This window comes from Juglans microcarpa x Juglans regia, chromosome 5S (assembly GCF_004785595.1).
Source record: "Juglans microcarpa x Juglans regia isolate MS1-56 chromosome 5S, Jm3101_v1.0, whole genome shotgun sequence".
NCBI classification, from domain to species: Eukaryota; Viridiplantae; Streptophyta; class Magnoliopsida; order Fagales; family Juglandaceae; genus Juglans; species Juglans microcarpa x Juglans regia.
This window is the reverse complement of record NC_054603.1, coordinates 31,465,961-31,486,152: the sequence shown is the minus strand read 5'-3', so window position 1 is coordinate 31,486,152 and position 20,192 is coordinate 31,465,961. Positions and strand designations below refer to the sequence as shown.

General features: G+C 35.8%; 3 protein-coding genes across 5 annotated transcripts; 1 reads left to right on the top strand and 2 right to left on the bottom strand.

Annotated features, from left to right (window-relative positions):
- Positions 1-3,580: 3,580 nt before the first annotated feature.
- Positions 3,581-6,859, bottom strand: LOC121267812 (WEB family protein At2g38370). Its single transcript, XM_041171877.1, has 2 exons — positions 6,483-6,859; positions 3,581-5,313 (listed from the first exon to the last, which is right to left on the bottom strand). The coding sequence occupies exons 1-2, from the start codon at positions 6,720-6,722 to the stop codon at positions 3,802-3,804; spliced, it is 1,752 nt and encodes a 583-aa protein (XP_041027811.1). The 5' UTR covers positions 6,723-6,859; the 3' UTR covers positions 3,581-3,801.
- Positions 6,860-13,778: 6,919 nt separating this feature from the next.
- LOC121266879 lies at positions 13,779-14,614 on the top strand. The gene has a single exon (XM_041170723.1). The coding sequence runs from the start codon at positions 13,880-13,882 to the stop codon at positions 14,456-14,458; it is 579 nt and encodes a 192-aa protein (XP_041026657.1). The 5' UTR covers positions 13,779-13,879; the 3' UTR covers positions 14,459-14,614.
- Positions 14,615-16,450: 1,836 nt separating this feature from the next.
- Positions 16,451-20,192, bottom strand: LOC121268485 (aspartate aminotransferase, mitochondrial-like). Of its 3 annotated transcripts, none has more exons than XM_041172794.1 (10): positions 19,713-20,190; positions 19,539-19,624; positions 19,113-19,319; positions 18,904-19,009; positions 18,448-18,552; positions 18,186-18,358; positions 17,716-17,875; positions 17,516-17,611; positions 17,275-17,369; positions 16,519-17,149 (listed from the first exon to the last, which is right to left on the bottom strand). In XM_041172794.1, the coding sequence occupies exons 1-10, from the start codon at positions 19,908-19,910 to the stop codon at positions 17,041-17,043; spliced, it is 1,335 nt and encodes a 444-aa protein (XP_041028728.1). In that variant the 5' UTR covers positions 19,911-20,190; the 3' UTR covers positions 16,519-17,040. The 3 variants fall into 3 exon arrangements, with proteins under 3 accessions (XP_041028729.1, XP_041028728.1, XP_041028730.1); XM_041172796.1 differs by having other exon boundaries at positions 19,549-19,624; XM_041172795.1 differs by lacking the exon at positions 17,516-17,611 and having other exon boundaries at positions 16,451-17,149; positions 19,713-20,192.

The window sequence follows — 20,192 nt, the reverse complement described above, 5'->3', positions numbered from 1 at the left end:
TCTACTAATCTTTTAATTCTATCTACGGAGATATAATCTAATCTTCGGTGCCATAATTTAGAGGAATCCTCATTAATAACATACCTTTTAGTGTCAGTGTGAACATGCATTGTATCATAAGTGGTATTATTTTGTAAATTAATGCAGTAAAGATCATCAGACAAAGTACCATTCCTAACACAATCAGATTTATAAAATAAACTGAATGATGAATTTGAAAAATTAAAGTGGAATATTCAAAGTGTACAAGTCTTGAAACTGAAATCAAGTTTCTAGAGAAACTTGGAACATAAAAAGTTTTTTTCTAACTTTAAAACAAAACCACTAGATAAAATTAAATAGCAAGTTCCTATAGCTTCTACATGCGAGCCCATCTTGTTTCCTGAAAAGATGCTTTGCTCACTTCCCACTGGCTCCCTTAGGTTTTGCAAACCCTGCAAGGAATTTGAAATGTGGATTGTTGATCCAGAATCAATCCACTATGTGTTAATATTGACATTAACCTATTAGATTCATAACAAACAAATGAGGTTGGATTACTTTTGTCTGCAAGCCATTTCTGAAATTTGGCACATTCCTTCTTCATGTGTCCCTTCTTTTTACAAAAGAAACACCTGGATTCCTTCTTAATATCACATTTGGGAGGTATTTTGCCTTTTCCTTTCTGATTGGCTTGAGATTTGGCATTTCCACGCGTTGCCAGAATTGCACTTTAACTCTGTTCCATCATCAGTCTCCCTTCCTCTTGAATACACATGGTCATGAGTTTATTAATTGACCATTTATCCTTATGTGTGTTGTAAGAGATTTTGAAGGGTCCATATTGATGCGGGAGGGTGTTCAAGATGTAGTGCACAGGAAAGACTCCGACATTTAAATATCGAGTTTCTTCAATTGAACCACATTGTCCCTCATTTGCATGATCTGCTCACGCACACCTTTCACACTGGTGAGCCTTAGGGATGAAAACTTCATAATTAGGGTGCTTGCTAGTGCCTTGTCAGAAGTGACAAATTGTTCATAATGACTTTTAGCAAGTCTCTGACCTTTTCATGCTGATCGACAAAACCACGAATACCAGCAGAAATTCTAGTCTTAATAAACATCATGCTGAGGCGATTAGATCTCTCCCATCGCTCATAAAGCGCGATGTTCGCTGCAGTGCTGGTATCAGTTACTGGTGGTGGTTTGTCTTTCTTAATAGAATAATTTATGTCCATCCACTCTAAATGAAGAAGAATTATCTTCTTCCAGACCTTATAGTTATCTCTCTTAAGTTCAGGGATATTATAACGAATATCAGAAAAATTTGCAGGTTGTGCAACTGCATAAAATTATAGATTACATGCTTACGTTAAAACTGAGGCCTAAATAAATAAAAAAATATCATGTTTTACCAATGTAAATCATACTTAAAAATTGAATCTAATGACATAAAATTGCTTGTGGGCTAAATTTTTAATTCAAGTAGATTCAAGTAATCTTTATGATAGAATTTTATCAAATTATTTACTTAATTCATAATTCTAAAGGGTATATTATGATTTGATGTATATTCTATCTTAGATTAAACTTTTATGATAAAACTATCAAATTATTTTACTAAATTCATAATTCCTGTGGGTAATTTATGAATAACTTGACATTTTATTCTAATTAATAATATAAATATAATAAAAATTCCTGTGGGATAAAATTTATTATATTAATTATAATTAATGTCTAATATTCTTTATGTGATCCTAATCAATCATAATAATTTTACTTAATTAAAGATGTTGTGGCTATTCTCTAATTAATATAAAATTATATGGATCAATAGACATTAAATTGCATAAGACTAGCTTAATATTATGAATTACATAATTTTAACTAATACTAACATGTTATAATTATGCACAAAATATTCATAATATAAGTATAAATATTGCACAATCAAAACTATAATATTATGCATAACATTTAATTACATGCCTTTAACTATATATTCATCCAAAAATTGCATGTATCAATATAGAGCAAATTTAATCAATTCATGCAAAAATATGAGCATAATAAATAATTTTGCATAACAATTATCCAAATTGCATCAAATAAAAAAAATTATAAGCATAAAGGGCATGCACCCAAAAAACCCACTTTCCAGACCATATATAAAAGTGGAATTTTTTTTTAAACTGACCAATTAAAACGACATGTTTTTCCAAAACTGAAAAACGACTTGTCGTTTTCCTTCATTGTATAAAACGAAAATATGACTCATAAACGACATGTCGTTTTTATAAACTGAAAAACGACTCGTTTTTCTCTCTTTGGAATAATTGAGACTCAACTAAACAACATGTCGTTTCTACCAAAACTGAAAACAACATGTCATTTATTTGCTATACTGAATGAACGCTGGTCCAACGAAACGACATGTCGTTTATCTCTATACTGAACAAATGTCTGCGAACTAAACCACATGTCGTTTTCACCAAACTGAAAACGACGTGTCATTTACCAACACTGAATGACAGACTTCCCCACTAAACGACATGTTTTCAATAAGGCCGAAAACTACATATCGTTTTGGTCGTCTTCAACTTCCAGACAGCTCGCAGAACTGAATTTCTAGGACTATTTTCACGTCAAAAAACATGTTTTTAATCACAGAAAGTTTAGAAAAACTATTTCTAAATGATTTCTAAACTTCTTTCAAATAAAAAACATCAAAAAATAAAAATTTAAAATTTCTCAAAATTTCGACCAAAACAGAGATGAACATAGCATTTGTTTTAAATACCAAGCCAGAGATAAAACTTGGCTCTGATACCAAATGTAAGCTCAAAATGATTCTATAATGCGGAATAACATTTTCGAAACAAGAATCGATAGGTTTTAATGCCAAGAACAGTACTTCCAGCCATTGATGTTCTTCGCTGATTTGCTGCATTTCTCACTGGTGTTTGGCACTTCCAAACTCTACTCTACTCTATTTAGATGGTGTAAGACTGAAGGGAATTGAGTGAGTGAATATGGAGACCAAACACAATATTTATAGCCGAAGCCTCCATCAAGCTTCGGTGCTACGTGAGTTTTTCATGGGATTAGTTTCTACGTTTTATGAACGTGATGAACGTGATGAATAAGTCAGAGTGGACCACTTCAAGGGCTCCTAAACTCAAGGAAGCAAGAGACTCGTTCTCACGAACAGCCTCCGTGAGAAACGGTCAACATTAAATGGTAACTTTATCGGATAGGACCCAAGAACAATAATATTTTATAATGGAAAATGGTTATAGTAGCCAGCAGAAAACTATTTAATATGATTTCTTTCTGATTCCGAAAAGACAATATGATGGTTAAAACTTAAAATCTTTGAGGTTTTGGAGAATCGCTAAGTTTGGTCTAATCGTTGCTTCTAAGTTTGGTTAAGAGAATATGACATTTTTTTCATAATAGACGCAGTGGAATTAAAACTGTGGTTCCAACCTTTTTACTGCAATCACACGGACGACGATTTGATGAACTTTGCATGGGCAACGAAGTCCAACTTCGAACACATATTTAACTAGGCATAATATAGAACACATCCACATTAATAAGCCACAAAGATGGCCAAGAATAATTGATAGATAACAAACAGCTTTACAACCAGAGCATAACGAGGATGATATGGCAAAGTACAGACCGGGACACCCAATACTGAACCAAGCAATTAGCATAATTCTAAACCACGAACTACAAGGAAATAAGGACAGCAAAAACATAAATTAGAAGTCGTCAGTTCTTGATTGGGATCTTGATTAACTAGCTGCCTTACCTCAAGTTTGGGGTTGGCTTCTTTTTCTTCCTTTGCTTTGCCAAAAGAATTGAGAACTTAGCAAATCCAAACTTCTTTCTCTTTGCAGAGAACTGCTTCTGACCATTCTCCCTCTCAGCCTTCCGAGTAGAAGGTAGAGTAGAAGGTGGTAGATCACCATGTTGTTTACTAAGCATCTGTCCCAGTGATACCTTTCGCTTCATAGAGCTTCTCTCTGCCACCATCCCTGGTCCAAACTCTTCTGGCACAAGCAGCTTCCTGCTAAGTATTTGTCCAATTGATAGTGTTGGCTTCAACACAGGTGTCGATCCATCACTGGCCAGATTCAGCCCGTTCACATCAAGGAGATGCGACTCTCTTCGATGCTGTGATGGGCAAGGGTTCTTAAACTTGGTAGAATTGTGAACAGAGCGTCTTTTCTGGCCATGATCGGATCTCCATTTGCGAAGAGCCTCTTCAACTGCTAGCTTCCCCCTGTTTGCAGCTTCAACTCTGTTCAGAGCTTCTTCCAATGCCACCTTACTAGTTTTGACTTCCTCTGTAGCTTCCTCCACCCTTTTTAAGATTTCTGTTTTTGATACGTTCGCTTCATCAACTTGAAGCATAGCATCTATTACTCTCCTCTTAGAAAGTTCTTCAGCGTGTTTAGCTTTGCAGGTCAGAGAAGAGTACTCCTCAAATGAAAGTGTTACCCTGTCAGAATTTTGCAAGTAGTTTCCAGACGAGGTTGCAGGGTTCTCGAGAGCCTTGATATCTGCTAGTGCAACAGCTTCTGCTGCTCTAGCTGCTTCCTTCATTTTTCTGGCAGCAATCAAACTGATTTCGGCTGTTTTTATCTTAGTTTTTGTCCGTTCAATCTCAGAAACTGCTCTCAGAACTTCTGATTTTGCAGCTTCTCCCACTTTTTTAAATTGCTCTGCCTCAGAACTCAATCTTTGGAGCTCCTTCGAAATATCTATAGCCTCATCAGAACCAACTTTCATTTCAGAATCTTTTGCCAACTGTAGCTTTAGTCTTGTTTGGTTTAACTCCTCCTCGAGAGAGGATATTTTTGAGGAATTGAGAGTTAACCTCTCACGAGTTTTTTCAAGAGATATCCTTTCCTTCTCTAATTTATTGTTAAATGATCCAACAGAAGCTCGAATGTCAGCAAGATCATTAGTAGTCCTGGTGAGATTCAACTTAGCTTGTTTGAGTTCCATTAAGATAAAACCTGGTGCTGAAGAAGGGCATGAGCTCAAACCTTCCGAAATTGGATTCACACGGTTCCCCTTATCTCCCTCTTTTGCTGGATTACTCATGTTGTTATCATCCATATTTGTGTCAAGTGGCACATTAATTTCAGATGCTTCCTTTTGTAACTTTGATTTCAATTCTTCAACAATTGTTTTGGTAGCTTCCAGTTCTTTCAACACATCCAGTGTTTCCCTCTCTTTTACAGTCAGGTCCTTCTCCAACTGTGCTGCCTGTTCCTCTAGTTTCACAATGTCAACCTCTTTCACGTCATGCTGCCAATAGAGAAAACTTGTCACAACATAATCAAGTATCATAAAGCGTGCAGGCACAGAAATAAGGTATCATGCCTAGTGTTGAGTTAGCTGGTGCTAAATGTGTAATGGATGGTATACGCCCATTCCAACAGAATCTGACAAACCAAACTGCTTCCCAGCCCGACTTTCAATGCTATGCGGCAGCCAGATAAACTAGATTTCCAGGCCAAAAGAGAACAAAAAAACACAAGTTGGGCTACCACCCAGCTAATTCTGGCAACAAGTGCTCGGAGTGCTGCAGATTCAGAACATCAGCTCAAATGAACGTCCCTTCGCAAGAAAGAACTCATGTGGCATGACACTAATGATGACCATGGATATTTGAGCCTATTATGCAACAACGCATTTAACAAGCGACATTAACCAAACATGACAACATCTTAAGAACATGGTTTGGACAATTCATATAGTTCCAGGCAATGCCTTTTGGGCAGAGTAACTGATCAAAAACCAGCTTGAAAGATGCAGGTAAGAGGAACTCGAAAACAATCTCATTGATGTTTCAAAAAAGAGGTTAGACCCATTATAGCAGGTTCAGAACGATGTTCACACAATGTTGGATCAGATTCTTCAGAAGTTTCCATGTGCGCTCTTTAACACAAAAATGAATTCTCTCTAACGGTTAGCCGACGACACTTAGAATTCTCATTTTTCTCTCTGTCCCATTCAGAACAGCCACTTTTTTTGTTTTTTTGGTAACTAGCCTTCACACATACGAAGGTGAATATCATCGTAAAATTTTATAGCTAACGGGGTAGCATATGGAACTCTATTCCTTAAATTACCCCCATCTCACGCAGCATAGGGTTTGAATCTAAGGTAACACTAATTGCAGCAAGGAACTAAAACCAAAAAGTAGCAAGAAGGAAACTTAAATTTGTATCATATAGGACCACTACACTTTTAGACAAACTATAGACACAGGTTGCTCTACTCTTACCATGAGATTAAGAATATACTTAATCTGTTGCAAAATCAAGAGCTCTGAAGAAGCAATAGCATCCAATTACCCTCAAGTTCCAGGCTTTTCTTTTCAAGTCATAAAAAACTACTCTTTGTTACATGCAAAAATCAAGAGATTTCTAAGAAAAGAGAGAGAGAGAGAGAGAGAGAGAGAGAGAGAGAACCTCGGCATCAGAGAACTTGATGTTGTGGGGTTTCCAGTAACCGAGTCCACCGAATCGACTCACTGCCTGCTTCACTGACTCAAACGGCGCCGAAGTATCGATCTCCGACCTGAAACTGCCCTTCTTCACATCACCACTCCTACACATTGTTCCACCTACTTTCCCACCCGAAGCCGACAGTCCGGTGGTAGATCCCGGTCCCGCTTTGAAACCGCCAGTAGTTCCTAGGGTTTCAGCCATCGGAGTTGGGGGAAAAACGACAAAGAATTTGAGCAAAAACTGAACCCTCTGGCTAATTTATCAGGTTGTTGGTGGGATCACAGTCGAATAATGATGATGTTGATGTTCGGCACCATGAGAGAGAGAGAGAGAATCAGAGACACGGAGGAAAAGAAACAAAGAATACAAAAGCATAACAATCCCTAGTGTACGTTGGATTTTGTAAATCGAGCTGATTTACGGAAAAGACTATGGTGGTGGAGGGATTTTACGGCAGTTTTGTGAGGTTAAGTGGGGAAAATAGTGAAAGCCTTTTTGCCCTTGGTGGGAAAGAGGGAAGATTGAGGCTATTCATTGATATTTTGAAAGTGAGACCCACAAGTGAAATGATTTTTCAACGGCAGTGTGTGCAGGCACAGTCTAACGGGCTTCTCTTCTTCTCTCCTTTCAAAAATATCATGGGCTTGAGGGCGCGTCAAAAGAAAGCACCACTTTTCTAGGAAAAAGTACTTCCTATTATTGACTATTGTGTTTGAATATTAAAGTGAATTGAATTGAGTTGAGATGATAAAATATTATTAAAATATTATTTTTTAATATTATTATTATTTTGAAATTTGAGAAAGTTGAATTGTTTATTATATTTTATATTGAGATTAAAAAAATTATAATTATGAATTGAGATGAATTGATATGATTTATACTTCCAAACGAAGCCTAATTCTATTTGAGGAAGGATATACGTAATATATTATATAATAATATTATAAAATAGAATATTTTTATAAAATTAAGTTATTTTTATATAAAAATATCTTTTATTTAAAATATAATTATATAAAATATTATGTATAAATTATTTTTCATTCTGTTTTGCCTAACGAATATTTAAGAATTTCTTCACTTCTTTTTTTTTCATTTTTAAAAAAATTATGTGTACATGATAAGTAGATTTTTTCAAGTAAAATAATCTAAAATGTTTTCATTATTATTAATAAACAGATGATTATTATTCATAAATTATTTACTATTTTGTCATTATTATTCTTTTTTTTATTACTATTTACAAATTATCTAAGATCACTTCAGTATCCAAATGTAAACTTAATGTTTATTTAGAAGAATATTGATGTTGCACTCATTTTTCATGTAGAACAAATTATAGGATGATACTTTTAAAATCTTTTTAAAAAACAAAAATACTAAAAATTAACAAAGAGATAATTACTTTAAAATAAATAAGTAAAATTACACAAATAGGCTCATCACCCAAAACCCCATTGAGTAATGGTTGGGCCTAAAGGAGAAAGAATGATAAACTAAACTCACGATCACTCAATGCAAAAAGGGTCGTCCAATCGCTCCTCAAGGTTGAAGCCCAGTGACCCTAATGGGCCAGACATGAGAATGAGAGATCAATTTAAGAGAAGGAAGAAGAAGATCATGAAGAAGCTGGTCTGGTGATTCCAAGATGTGTGAGCGAGCATGTACGTTACAATATGATGCGCATGGCCAATTATAATATGCATGCATGCATATATATATATATATATAATTGAATGATATTAATTAAGAAGTGAGGGGTGGCGGCATGGATGCATATATAATGCATGCATAAGTAATACTTGAACAATAACTTCACCAAATTCTTACATTAATATTAATATCTATGCGGCCTGTACGTACGTACGAAGCTACTTCCCTATTCGCTCCCAAACTAGTACGTACCAAGCATTATCATATCTTTGCCCGGTAGCAGACCTACTACGTTAATCATATATATGAAATATAGATATATAGTCTGTATTTGTTGGCTATCTTAAATGATCTAGACTTAGTCTAATAATGTGTGGGTGTGTGTGTATATATATATAGAGTTTTACTATATAGAAGTAAGTTTATGAACCAATCTACATACTAATATTGTTGCCTTCATATTCTAAATTCAAATTAATACTGTTTTCAATAAAATCTACTTTTTAACCAATCATATTGAATGAGTGCGCGTATTAGTGCGCAGAATCGCTTACAATTAGATTTTTCCATATATATATATTAGGGCTGTACAAGAAACTGAAGGACTAATCGAGATTGATTCAGACTGGCCGGCCGATCTCGGAACTAGTCAAAATCGACAGGGAACCGGTCATCAAATGGTGGAATTTTATCAAAACCGACATTGGCTGGTTCGGTCTTGATTCAAACTAGTAGAAAATCGCTGAACCGGCCGACGTCTTAAACCATTATATATATATATATACATATATATATATATATATATATATATATAATCCATTCTAAAATGACGCCATTTCCAGGCGTCGTTTTGCTTATGCAGTTAAAAAAAAAAAAAAAAAAGGGGAATGACGCCATTTCTACCTAGGGTTTAAACCACCCTGCTCTCAGTCTCCTTATTTCGTCCTTTCCAACCCTCAGCACTCAGTCCTCTCATTGCTCTCAGTCTCCAACGGTGCAGCGACTCATCCTTCCAGCGTCCGCAGCAGTGCAACCCTCCACGTCCCTCCATTTCAAGCCCTTGCCCTCCACTCTAGTCTCCACTCTCCAGCAGCATCGGCATCGACAGCTTCCTCAGCCGTCCCCCTCATTTCGTCCTCTCCACTCTCTAGATAATTTTTTTTTTTGTCTAGTGTTATTTCTATTTTCTTGATCGATGATTCTGTTGTTTACTATTTTCTTGGATTCTTAGATGATTCTGTTGTTTACGATTTCTTGGATTGTTAGATGATTTTGTTGTTTACAATTTCTATTTTCTAGATTTTTGAATTTTGTGATTGTCTGGTTGGATTGAATGGCTACTTTGGGCAATTTTTTTTTTAAGAGACAACTGATTTCCAACAAACCGTCAAACCGATTGTAAACTGGCCAGCAACCGTACCGGCCGGTTTTATCCCTTATACGACCAGTTTTCTTCCCCAAAATATCAGTTTCGGTCGGTTTTGGTTTGTGCACAAAACCAAACTGGGAGGTCGGTTTTTCACCCTAATATATATATACCATTACGTACGGGTAACCCCAGTACGCAATATTAAACTGGTAATTGGAGATCAGAAGTGTTGAATCGATCGATGATTCCTTTTATATATACCATATATATAGTTACCCTTCAAAGTCATAGACGTATGTCGAGTTATAGACTTATGTCGAGTACCTATAATTAATGACACTATAATCAAACTCATGTATATAGAGTATCCTGCATGCATGCAGAACTCAGGAACTCACACATGATATATATATATATATATATATATATATATATATAATATATTAAGACTGTACCATTAATAAGCTAGCTAGCTTATTAATTTGTCAGGTTATTATTTTTTCTAAGAAGTTTTTTTTTTTTTTTTTGTTTTCTTTTACAACATGATCATTATCTACTTTTTTTTGATAAAATTGAACTTCATACATTAACCAACTCACATAAATACAATACAGAGTCCATCCCAAATCAGAGTAAACATCAAAACATTTACAACAAAACATAATCTAGTATCACCCTGAAAGATATAAAATCTGGACAAGAGTGCCACCATTGATTGGTATCCACAATCCATTTGGCATGTTGAGCAAGAAGGTGTGCGGCTTCATTTCTTTGTCTTCCTACATGATGGACTTCAACCATCTAAAAACAGTGAAAAATGCGTTGAATCTCCATGATCAAAGGCCCCTGAGTTGTAAGTTTCTATCCTGGGATTTTATGGCATCAACAACAGTCATAGAATTCCCTTCCAATTGTAACCTCGAATACCCCAAGTGAAGGGTCAGTTGTAAACCTCTTAACACTACTGCTAGTGCTTCAATATCATCCATGAAAAAATCCCCAACCTCCTTCCTACTTAAGGCAAATAACACAGCCCCTTTATCATCTCGAAAAATTCCCCCACACTAGCAGCTCCACTCTCTCTACAAATTAAGAGCCCCATCAAAATTCATTTTAACCTAACATATGGGAGGAGCTGGTTTCCATACCAAGATCTTTTCTTGTGTCATCACTTCTCTAGATTGCTTAATACTATTATAACTTGCTACATAATCAATACAATTATCAACACACACTTCAAGTGAATCAGATGTTTGCTCAAACAAACTTTGATTTCTAAATTTTCACACACCCCAAGTATAGTAATGAATAATGAGACCAACTACATATTAGCTTCCATCAAAACCCAAACTAGCCCATCAAAGCAATTTGCATTATCAAAAAAAGGTAACACTTGTCTACCTCGAGTTTCCCAAATCTAGTTTACCTTTGAATGTAGGCATAAGGCATGAAACTAGTCTTCAAGTTGTATATGGCAAATACCACACCACCCATATGACAAAACACCTATCTTCAATAAGTTCACCTTCGTTGGGAGGCTTTTTTACTAGCCCTCCATGCAAAGTTTTGTACTTTTGGAGGTAACGCTAAATGCCACAATTTTTTCTAGTAGAGTGGACTCCTGTTTGAGTCTGTATTTTCTCTTTGTTCAGCACTATATTTTAATCTCAACCCAAAATGATATCCAGATTTTACAATATCTTGTCCACTCTTATATTCACCCCAAATCAACTTATCCACTGCCCATAAATTAAAAGGAGTCGTTAAAATTGATGCTGCTGCAACAAAGGGAAAAACTTTTTGAAAATTTTCTGTTTTTGAACGTCCCACAAAGGAGGGCAAACCCAAGTAGTGATCATGTGCTTGTACAAAGGTCACACTCCGTATATCTTTAATAGCTGCAACTTCTCTTGGGTCCACATTTCTACTTAAACAACAATTCAGCTTTATCTAAATTTGATTGCTGACCCAAAGCTTATTCATAAGCTTGTAACATCCTCATTTAGACTCATTTTCAAATACAGTGGCTTTGCAAAACAATAAACTATCGTCTGCAAACAACAAATGACTAATTACTAGTGCATCATTGCAGATTTTTATTCTCGAAACAACTCTTCTATTTACTGCATCTTGGAGAAGGGCAGAGAAGCCTTTAGCACACAAAACAAACAAATAGAGTAATAAAGGGTCAACTTGTCATATCCCCGTGATGGTACAAATGAAGAGGAAGACATACCATTTATTAAAATTTGATAAGAAACGGAGGATATACATGACAAAACTAGTGCCACCCAATGTGGATCAAATCCCAACTTTAACAAAATCTTTTCAAGAAATCTTCACTCCACCCTATCATGAGCCTTACTCGTATCCAATTTTATTGACATAACACCACATTTTCCAGTCCATTTGTCTCCGTTTGATGATCATTAATATCTACTTATTTTCGAATTATTGACTCTTGATATCGAATGTCTTTTCCAATTTTATAATTGTGTGTTGTTATCGATCGAGTATGTCTTTTGATCCAATTTTATATTGATATATGATGTTTCTTGTCTATCGGGACGTGGTGGTTGTCCCAATTTATGATCATTAGGATCTTAATTTTTTAAATTATTTAGAACAACTTGAAGATATATAGAATTCTTATAATTTAGCCACATGATCTTTTTTTGGGGTCAAATTAATAGCTCTGATTTGGTCACGTCTACATTTAATACCAGTACAAGAAGAATATTTATAATTAATAGTATATATATATATATATCTTGTAAAGTTGTACACTAATACGACAAGTCATACTTAATAATAATAATAAAAAAAAACTAATAATGACTAAATTTTAAAAATTCGACCATAGACATCATATATATATATTCTAGCTAGAAACTCCAATTAAATTCCCATATATAGTTGTCACTCTATTTTCAAAGCATACATCCAAACACACATGCATGTATATACATATATATATATATATATATATATATCAGTTCATGCCGAAGGGGCCCCTTGCATACTTATAATTCATAGCGTGGCACATCCCATGCAGTTGAGAACATACATACATTCACAGAGTCGAGGACCACGGCCATTATGTAATATGGGTAGGTCACTTCCTCGATCCCCATCAATTTAATGCTGCTCAAATCTATCCATAACAACCATCCAGTTAGTCTATTTCTTTTAAGCCATTTACTATAACTTTTTCGAATCTGCATCAGATGGCCCTTAATTTGAGACCATGCAAATGCATGACATTTCTTTATGATCAATACCGTGTAAATTAAGTCGTGAAAGATGCATATATATTATGATCGGATAACATGTAGCAAGTACATATTAGTTTGAACATTACATACCTAGAATTTATTTTTTAATCATGTTACGTCACTTACTTTTTATTTATATATCTTAATGGGGATCATATCTTAGCAAGAGCATAAATCCTACTTATATTTCAAATCGGGGTTAGATAGATATTACTTTTGGTGATCATAATTTTAGTTGATCATTATGTTACAAAATGTCGATCATTGATAGTTTGAGAGTTTAATTTTCTGTTGTTCTTTTTCTATAGCTTTCAACTTATTCTATTTAATTCGGAGAATCGTTGATCTTTCATTAATTTCGGGACTCTGGCAGAAATTGTGGCCTCCATTGTTTTGAACTTTAATTTACTTTACGATCGAGCACAAGAGAATAGTGAACAAGCTTAAAGGTAGGAAGGTGTACATGATGCACAACTAGGGACTAAAATTTCTCTCAACAATAAAATATACACGCAAGAAATGATCAATCAGGCCTGGTTTGGATAGTGAGATAAGATGAGATGAGTTGAAATGATTTTAGATGAGTTGAATAAAATATTATTATAGTATTATTTTTTCATATTATTATTGTTTTGATATTTGAAAAAATTGAATTATTTATTATATTTTATATAAAAATTTAAAAAAATTGTAATGATAAAATGAAATGAGATGAGATGAGTTAGAGTGTTTCTTGAATTCAAACCAGACCTAATGATTGTGGACAGAGTACTACATCAAATTGTTGTGCGACTTCATCATGTAGTCCATAATCAACTTCCATGTGTGTGTGTGTATATATATATATATATATATATAACACATCAATGTATATATATACACACATATATGTATGTATGTAATGTATATTCACTACTCAGTACCGTGACTTCCTTGTCATGTGGTAGTCTTATATATATATATATAATCGAAAATATATTAGGCTAAAGCTCAAGGCCAGTCTTCATCTCCCATCTTCATTTCCTTTCCGAACTCAGAAATCCCATCAATCTGACCAAATGTTCAGTGGTAGCTCTGAGCTTTCCCAAAAGTCCCTTCAAATAAGGCAAGATGACAACTTGATCTTCTCCAAGGCTTTATCCAAAGAAAGCTCCGTGGCTAACCCTTCTCTCAGGGTGTATTATGGAGGAGCTTCTGGTGCTGTTCCCTTCATGTGGGAGTCTCGCCCTGGTACCCCTAAACATCATACACTTTCCGACACTGCGCTTGTACCCCCTCTCACTCCCCCTCCTTCCTATTATTGCAGTTCCAATAAAAAATCCGTCAAGAAGAACAACTCAAGATCCAATCTCTTTTACGCTTTATTCCCAAAAATAAATCTTAGAAAAACCAATGCGTCTCCGTCGCTCACTTCAGCATCATTCTCATCATCATCGGATTCATCATTGTTTTCTCCACTTATTACTATAAAGCTCAAGGGAATTAGGAAGCGGTTTTCAAGCCAAAGCTCATCCTTCGATTCCAGGGATGATCATGATGACGGGACCATTCGTTCACCAACTTCAACTTTGTGTTTTGGCATCGGTAAGGTACTGGCCAGTGCCGGCGGTGGGCTTCGAGGCTGCTACCGGTTGTAAGAAATGGATGTAGGCGCTGCCGACATACTTGTCTTGGTTAGGTTGCCTCATTTGTTCCATTGTGGTAACTAGCTAGTTATCTAAACTGCCTAAACATTCTGAAATGTATGTTGGTAAACCTTGTTTATTATCATATCTATCTGAAATAAAATAAAAAGTTGGGTCCCAATTAAAATGTATCTAAACCATGTAATGTATCAACAAAGCTTGTCCTTGATCATGTTGTTCTTATTCTTCTTGAAATCAATGATCAGAATATGGCTAGCTAATTTGTATTTTCCTGATTTTAAGTTGTTGGTGTTTAGAAATAAGAGGGAATGCAATCCATGATTTTCTCGTTCATATGATCATCATGTGGGCCGTGTCCCTTACAATGTTAATTTGATCAGTCCATCAAATCAACAATTGCATGCAAATGAAGTACTGCTCACTGTTCATTACCGTGGACAAACGTGCATCTGATATTTCAACATCATCCATCCGAGGCTAGTAAAATTTGCTCTTGTCAAGCTGGCCGGCCAACAGTAATAGCATGATCTTGTGGTGTAAGTAGTATTTTTTATTTTTGAAAATGAAAATACTTTAGCTAAAAAATATTATACAAAAATAAACTTACAAAGTAATGTTATTTAATATGATACATCAGATTTTAAAATTATTTTTATTATAAAATAGATTTAACGACTTTTTTATAAAATAATCCATACAGTAAATTATGAGGCCAAAGATACAAAAAGTAGGAGGGGGTAGGAGTAGACCTCAATAAACACCCCCCGTCTAGTTGTGCGTACTTGCTTTACCTGAAGAACAGCTTTAGGATTGATTGGAGGAGTTTATTGGAAAACATGACCGTTGGACGTGTCTATTCGTCTTTTTCTGTCCCTGGTTATTAATTGCAAAGAGGAAAGACGGGTAGAGGTTTCCATCAACACATTTAATTCTGCCTATTTATATTGTTGGGTATCTTTCGCTTCTGTTTTGTCTTCGTCACGTATTGAAAGTTTGTCTCTTTTTCTGAAGGGAAAAGGCTGTATGTGCGTGTATTTTCTCTCTCTCTTTTTCTTTCCTTTTTTATTACGCGAATACAATTGGTTCAATTCAACCACCCTGCAGATTTTCATGGACGTAACATAATAGAACAACATGGATATGTAACCCACCCAAATTCATCTACCCATTTATTCCATTTTTGAATTTTGAAAAAAAAAAAACAAAGCTGATCAACTTCAGAATCTGTTCAAGGCACGTGATGCTGCTGTGTTATAAGTTTCGAATTTCACATATATAGAGGAGAAATTCTATTCACAATCTGAGTGAGGGATTGTATGTACATTCCTATTGTTGAATAAGGGTAAAAAGAAAAAAAAAATTATTTTAAAAAAGATATTATTTTAATTTTAAATTATTTTAAAATATAACTGTATGAACAATATCCAAATGACTGTATATAGACTAACTCTATAAATAGAGAATGGTCCATAATTGGCCGTTTCGTGTCCCCCTGAGACGTGCCAAGAAGGAATGGCAGCAAGAAACAAGTTGTTCCATGTGCGCGTAGGGCCATCATTTGTATGGTAGTATTTTAGACACAAATAACGAAATCTGACGCTATATATTTATATAGAAATATATAAAAAAAATCTATTCACCTTCAAGAGATTCAACAAGACATTCAGCGGATTCAACAAAGGACCGTGCTACTATAATTTAACCGGGCAGCTCGACCGATAAGTGTAAATACATTTTTTTTAAAAAATTTCTTCTTTTATTTTAATCATTTTAATATATTTTTAAACATTTTTTTAAAATAAAAAAATATTAATTCACTAATAGTCACTTACTTAATCATTAAGTAAAAAATAAAAAATTTAATCGAGCACTTTTATCTGTTCAACTAGCATTTTCCTCCAACAAAATTCAGGAGAGAAACAGCAAATTAGTAAACCTGAACCGGAGTTTCTGGCTAAATAAATTTTCTGGCCACATAATAGCTAGGAGTTCTACTAAGATTTGGAGTTCAACCTCTGCCACGACTTACATATCAAGGCTACCACAACTGCTTTAGGAGCAAGAACTCTCTTCTCAAGTATATATACTTATATCATATCATACGTGGGGACTCAAAACAATCCATGATACAATCCGTGGATCTATGATCCACACAATGAATGTTCTAGCTAGAATCTGAATGCAAACGTGATAAGATCTTGGGTCATTGAGAGTTAAGATGTTATACCTTGGGGGCAACACCTTAACCTAAAAACTTAAGTCACTGGATTTGAGGCTCATACTTTTGTACCAACTACTCAATCTGGTCATTACAATCCAAAGAATGGCTTAAACACCTCATAATAGAGTACCAGTACTTCTCTTATCCGTAAATATTCCATGTTTCCACCTGCCTCTAGAACAAGAAGCAAGCAATTTCATCTATTTCACTGTAACCCTAGACAATATATGTGTAATAGTTTTGCTATAGCCGCTATGATGCAATTTCATGGGGCTTTCCTCTTTTGTACCTGAACATTTGTAGTAAGCAACATCACATAGACTGTATGGGCCCATGTGGTATAAATGAGATACTAGAGACTGCTGCCACTGATCATAGTTCCTGCTTCTCGTTCATATGTCGTAACTTCATGTATCGCATTTGCCAAGTAATTCACATTACTTGTGTTTACACCCGCCATGCTGCCAATGGAAATGTACAATTACAATTGACTAAATACAACAGTACCAAAAGCAAAAAGGAATATGTACACATGTAAAAATCTTAATTAAAAATAAATTTCCTCACTAAACTGAAAGAAATATACCTCATACGTCCATCTGGAGTAATGTATACATGGAATTCCCTTACTAGCCGATCAATCTCATCAGGTGTTAAGCCAGACAAGCAAAACATCCCAACCTGCAGCAAAATACATTAGAGGGTTTACAAGTGGTGCTCAACTGGTCAAGTATTTTGCTCATGACATCATACTAGTCAAACTGCAGTGATTAAAAAAAAAACCAAATAATGGCCCTGAGCGTGCGCGTTCCTGCACACCCACACACCTGGTTAGTTATGTGCTCCCAGCTGAGAGGACCACCCATCTCCTCGAGAGTTTCACACAGAGTAATCCGCATTTGTTTAATACGATTTGCCATGACCTTATGATGACAGGATAACATTGAAGGTATATCAAATTCTCCGAACTCAAAAAGGAAGAGATAAGAAAATAGACTACAGAAAAGACAAGAAAAGTATATACTACCTTCACCTCTTTGGACCAGAGGACCTTGGTCTGTGGATCACTCAAGATTGTCGAGACCAACAATATACCGTGAACAGGAGGATTGCTGTATATTGCCCTGGCAATCTGCTGCAGTTGACTTTTAACTGCAACTGCTTGCTTCACATCATCACATAGGACACTAAAATTTAAAGAGGGGAAAGAAAAAGGGAAAGATCAGTAGTAAACTCCACAAAGGACAGATTGGGTTGGTTGAGCTCTTGACCTTGTTAGCTTTGTATTACATTGGCATAGCACTGCCTGCCCACCTAAGGATACAATAGATATGGGTATGGCAAAGGGGTGCATTGATCAGTCTTCTCCTGATGTTGTAAGTTCTCAAAAGCATGTTATAAATACCGCCCATAGCTAAAGTCATTCTGGCATCTTTTTAGTCTAGCTATTGACAAATTCATGCATACTTTCCAGAATCCATGCGCATCTTTGCTTACCTGAGACAACCAACTCGATGTCCATGTAATACCATGTTTTTGGCAAAGGATTGAGCACAGCCTATTAGATGTCCATCTTCAAGAAAAATCCGGATTGGCAGGGCATCCGTATCAAGATCTCCACTTGCAAAGCCTTGGTAAGCCATGTCAAAGAAGGGAAAGTGATTCTTTACCTGAAAAATGATTTGAGGCCAAGACTAAAGATAATTGACAAGGATTGGAGACACAGAACATTGAGGTAAATGGTACATTTAACAATTACCTTAAACTTGTTTGAGATTTCCCTCCATTGTTCTTCAGTTGGGTCAACCCCAGTTGGGTTGTGAGCACAAGGATGAAGCAAGAAAAAAGAACCATCCGGGGCATTCTATAAAAATCACCAAACTTAATATACCAAAGACAGCCTATTATTTATGTCATTCAATCACCGTATGAGGTGTATAAAGCAGACAATTGAAGGCCTCATGCATGCCTCTCGATCAAGAGAAGTGCATTGTTTTGTTGAATAAATTATGAGAATTCTACGTCCAAGGAGCGTTATCATTTTAAATAGAAAATTTCTCTTAGAGCATTTTAATGCAAAAGAAAAAAAAATCCGTATTAACTGTCTATCTGATTGATGGAAATAAATTATCCATGAAAATTGTCTTTCTAAATGGAAGCCCACTATAAAGATCATCCTCAACCCCGGGACTAACAATGCAAGGTAGGCTCTAACCTTGACATCATCCATTAGAGCTGCAAAGTTTAAGCCCTTTGAAATGGGATGGTAGTAGCGGAAGCTTCTTTCTGGAACATGGGCATCTCTCCATATATTGTGATGGCTATGCAACGCACGGGATTGAAATTTAACAATTAAAACAAAAAAATCCTTAAATTACTACCGTATGCATTAGAAGAATTAGAAGTGTTACAGAACAAACTTACTTGGACCAAGTAAAATCAGGCAAATAAATTGGTGATTCGGGATAGAAACGCCTCTGCAACTCAGCAAACAGTCGACAGGCACTAGTACCAGAGAGCGCTTGAATTCCAGCAACCCTCCCGTCCTTTATGAGATGGGCATGTTTTCCATAAGCCAGTTTCACACTCTCCTCGACCAACTTTGAACCCACTTCAGTAGCATTTGACTCCCTAACCAAATAAATCTCACAAAAAAATTTGGCCGTTAGAACATTGATCAAGTGAACCACCAGTATCTATAATTTAGGCACTTAATTAGATCGGTGTAATTTTTATCGTGTTGTTCGAACAAGTGTCCTCGGAACGAACCCTCCAAGTATATATTCTTGGAAAGAAAAGGAAACAAGAAAATTAAGCTCAAACAAAGAACACCGAACAATCATAACTCACAGGTACTCACAACCAGCAATCTTTGACTCCGCATATCGAACACATTGCAGAACAACTGGTTTCCCCTCATCATCCCTGTAAGCTCCCTGAAATTATAAACAATAACAGATGAATCAACTCGGAAAAAGGGAATTCCCATCAGCAAAAGCCTCGATGAAGGAAGAAACTTTGTACCACTCCAAGATTGATCTTGTTGGGGTTGGTGTCAGCAAGAAAAGCCTCCGTGACACCAATGATGGGGTCCTTAGGAGCTGGTTTCACATGGTCCCACCAACCAAGGGCCCTGCTTGAGGTTGACATGAGCCTCGTTGATCCAGCAAATCTTCCTCCAATGAACCTCCGCATGATGTTGATCATTATCCGTTGTTGCATCCGTTTCTGCTACCGCCCTGAAGGCCCTATGAAATGTACAATCTCGAAGAAACCCAAGTTTCGGCTCATGTAAAAGAAGGGGGTAGCGGAACATTAGAAAGTTCAGGTTTTCCATGGTTTTTCCTCTCGTCTTTCACACGTTCCAGTGGGCTCGTTGGTTTTGCTTTCCCAAGTAGCCGTATTCTTTTTTATTCGACAGCAATCCTGGTGCGGGGATGTTTGGTAGCCGGCAATTTCTCAAAATTTCCTTGAACGAGTCCAAACATCTGAAGACGTTTTATT

What these genes read in the sequence shown, in the direction of transcription:
- LOC121267812 (XM_041171877.1), bottom strand. Translation starts at nt 6,722, where the DNA reads ATGGCTGAAACCCTAGGAACTACTGGCGGTTTCAAAGCGGGACCGGGA. An exon ending in TCAAGTTCTCTGATGCCGAG is followed by an intron (nt 5,314 to 6,482) that starts GTTCTCTCTCTC and finishes CTCTATTGGCAG; the next exon opens with CATGACGTGAAAGAGGTTGA.
- LOC121266879 (XM_041170723.1), top strand. Translation starts at nt 13,880, where the DNA reads ATGTTCAGTGGTAGCTCTGAGCTTTCCCAAAAGTCCCTTCAAATAAGG.
- LOC121268485 (XM_041172794.1), bottom strand. Translation starts at nt 19,910, where the DNA reads ATGCAACAACGGATAATGATCAACATCATGCGGAGGTTCATTGGAGGA. An exon ending in CATCGAGTTGGTTGTCTCAG is followed by an intron (nt 17,876 to 18,185) that starts GTAAGCAAAGAT and finishes TTTAAATTTTAG; the next exon opens with TGTCCTATGTGATGATGTGA. An exon ending in ACTCCAGATGGACGTATGAG is followed by an intron (nt 17,150 to 17,274) that starts GTATATTTCTTT and finishes TTCCATTGGCAG; the next exon opens with CATGGCGGGTGTAAACACAA.